General features: G+C 29.6%; 1 protein-coding gene across 1 annotated transcript in view; it reads left to right on the forward strand.

Moving 5' to 3' along the window:
- Nucleotides 1-954: 954 nt before the first annotated feature.
- LOC106682302 (cell adhesion molecule 3) overlaps nt 955-2,808 on the forward strand; it is a gene marked incomplete at its 5' end in the record, with an annotated part of 36,873 nt that continues 35,019 nt past the window's right edge. Inside the window, 1 exon segment of the mRNA XM_014423077.3 lies at nt 955-1,088. Within this exon segment, the coding sequence (XP_014278563.1) occupies nt 955-1,088 (134 nt within the window).

Here is a 2,808-nt window from a genome sequence, read left to right on the forward strand (position 1 = left end):
CTGGCCTCCCATTGGCTGCCTAATGATCACGTGATAGACCACGTGACAGACCACGTGGGTGGTTAAGGGTGGGTTTGGGCCGAATATTTGAATTCAAATCTCCCGCCATGTGTGACGTCATCAAAATGCTGGCTTCTGATTGGCTCCTCACGGAAGTGTCCCAGCTCCCCCATATTCTCTCTACTAATATTGTTCTTCATTTCAAATTTGTTCTTAGATCTTTATAATAAACATTAACTCGAAGAACGTAGCTCAAAATATGATGATATTCAATTTCTTCAATTTTTTGAAAAAATTCAGAATCAATTTTTGCGGACTCTATACAAGAAAACATTCAACCATTAATTAAACCTTTATGTTTGGTAAAAATTAATATATAAAACATTTAGCATTGTATTAATTGAAAGGTTCGGTTTAATGAGGTTCTATGTAATATTGTTTTTTTATTTATAATATTAGTTAAAAGGTTTTTTTATTTTATTTATTATTTCCAATCTATTTCACTTATTATTAATTTTTTTTTTTTTGTCCATTTTAAGATTCATATTTCCTAACAATTTTTCACAAAAGCATTATGGAACTACTCGTTTGTTTTTTTAATACTGTTCATTTAGAGGCGTCATAGCGCTTAAAGAAACCAAGATATTTTATGTTTTAATAAAATCCTCAATTAACGGCCAATTGAATTTTAACAGATTGGACCAACACAAATATTTTAATTTAAAAGGAGGAAATCAAATATTTACCAAGTTACAGCCAATGATCCTTTACTCAATATTACTTTTTTTTCTCTTTTATTCCCTTTTTTAATGGCTTAATACTATATAAAGCCCTAAAGGTGGAAAAGCCCTTTTAATGAAGGGAGCGGTAAAATATTCTGAGGTTATAATTTAGGATCCCCCGCAAAACCTTAGTGACTTAATAATCTTGAAAAACGCCCTACTCCTGTTGCAGATAAGCCAACTACTGGTCCAAAGATCTCCGGCCAGAAGGAGCAGTACCTCATCGGAGACGAGGTGAACCTGAATTGTACCTCAGCCGAGTCCTACCCTGCGGCTCGCCTCACCTGGCACATCAATGACGAACAGGTCCGTAACATCATGGGTAGTTAATTATTTTTTTTAGTAGTATAATATATTAAATATATTGTGTTGCAAACATCTAGTAGATAACAATTGTTATATTTGGACATATTAATATGTTGGTTATGATGGCATGTAATTTACGATTATGGCCTTATTTGGTTAATGTCATATTTGTCATGGTTTGTCTGTTTTTGTTTAGTGGCACAAAACATCATTGGTCATCAAGACCATTTATCCCTTATTTAATTTTTTTTACAACTGTTTAATTTTTTAATTATATTATTATTTTATTTATAGGTTTATTTTTTTTCCCCGTTCAATGTTTTTTTTTCAGTAAACCCTTTAAAACCTAAAACACTAACTCTGTTGCTGTCGTGGTTCTAGTGTCGGAATATCACGATTTGCTTTATAGTTGGTAGTACTTTCATCTCTCTGCGAATGCGTGACAACTAACTATCACATCCATAGTACAGTAATTATTACACCTAATAAAATCGTAACACCTTGTATATATAAATCTACATTATATATTACATTTCATATATGTATATATAATATTTTTCCTATTTGATATTATATTTGGTAAAAGTTATTTGACTTAAACATCAGTTATAATTCATCTACTAAATAGTTCAAATAGAAGCGAGAATTGAGATGTTATTCTGGGGGCGATAGAAGTCATAGGAAAGGATAGTCATAGGTTAGAAATCACCAGAAAAACACCCGAAATAATCACATGAAAATTCTTCCCTTTCCACCTCGCCCCTTAATCCCAGAATTTGGCTCGGCCTCATCCTACCTTAAACATTTATTTAGAACCAGTAGAACAGGGAATAAAAAAAATAATAAAATAAAGTTATATATAATAACTAGAAAAACGAACAACAATGAAATGTGTTTAAAACTGGAAATCGGCGTAAGATGGCTGTCCCAGTTAAACTGTGTAACATTAGAAAAAATGGTTATTTTGAGGTATGCATGTAATCTTAGCAATAAGGGTAACCTTTACAGTTCAAAACTTTAAATCCGGTAATTTATTTTCTTAGATTTTATAACATATATTTTACTATTATTCTGTGTTTTACTTTATAAATCTTACCCTTATTATAATAAATGCATGCATATCTGAAAATAACTGTTTTTGAGATGTTACACTGTTTAACTGGGAGAGCCATACGTAAGATGTACGGTTTGGAAAAAATAATGATTATTACAAATATATGTGTACGCTTCAAAAAACAAAACAAAACAAAATAGCACATACCAGTCTTTAATAGAAAAGTAGTATTAATTTAAACCGGAGTTTTGATATATTCAACACTTTATGAAAGGTTCTATAAAGTTTTTATTATGAAATAAAACATTTTTTTCTCTTTAAACTAGTTTGCTAAAACTATATCCAAACAACTTAAGGACATTTGAAGGTAATACACTCAGTAATTAATTTATAAATGAATTTTTAATGAAAATAAATTGTGGTGAGAACAGAATGACTTATACCACTCTTCATATGTCAATATTATTTTTTCACTATTTCTATTTGGTAGGTACGTAATTACTAATTTTTTTATTCATCTCAATTTAAGCCTTTTCAATGCTCATTTTACTTCCTATTTCTCTTACTAGTATTGTATATAGATACAAATGAGTTTATTTTATTATTACTTAAATTTAAATTTCATATACATAAATTATTTTATTTTATTTTTACTATGCAGTAAAT

This window comes from Halyomorpha halys, unplaced genomic scaffold (genome assembly GCF_000696795.3).
Source record: "Halyomorpha halys isolate HHAL.00 unplaced genomic scaffold, Hhal_1.1 Scaffold401.1, whole genome shotgun sequence".
In the NCBI taxonomy this organism is placed as follows: domain Eukaryota; kingdom Metazoa; phylum Arthropoda; class Insecta; order Hemiptera; family Pentatomidae; genus Halyomorpha; species Halyomorpha halys.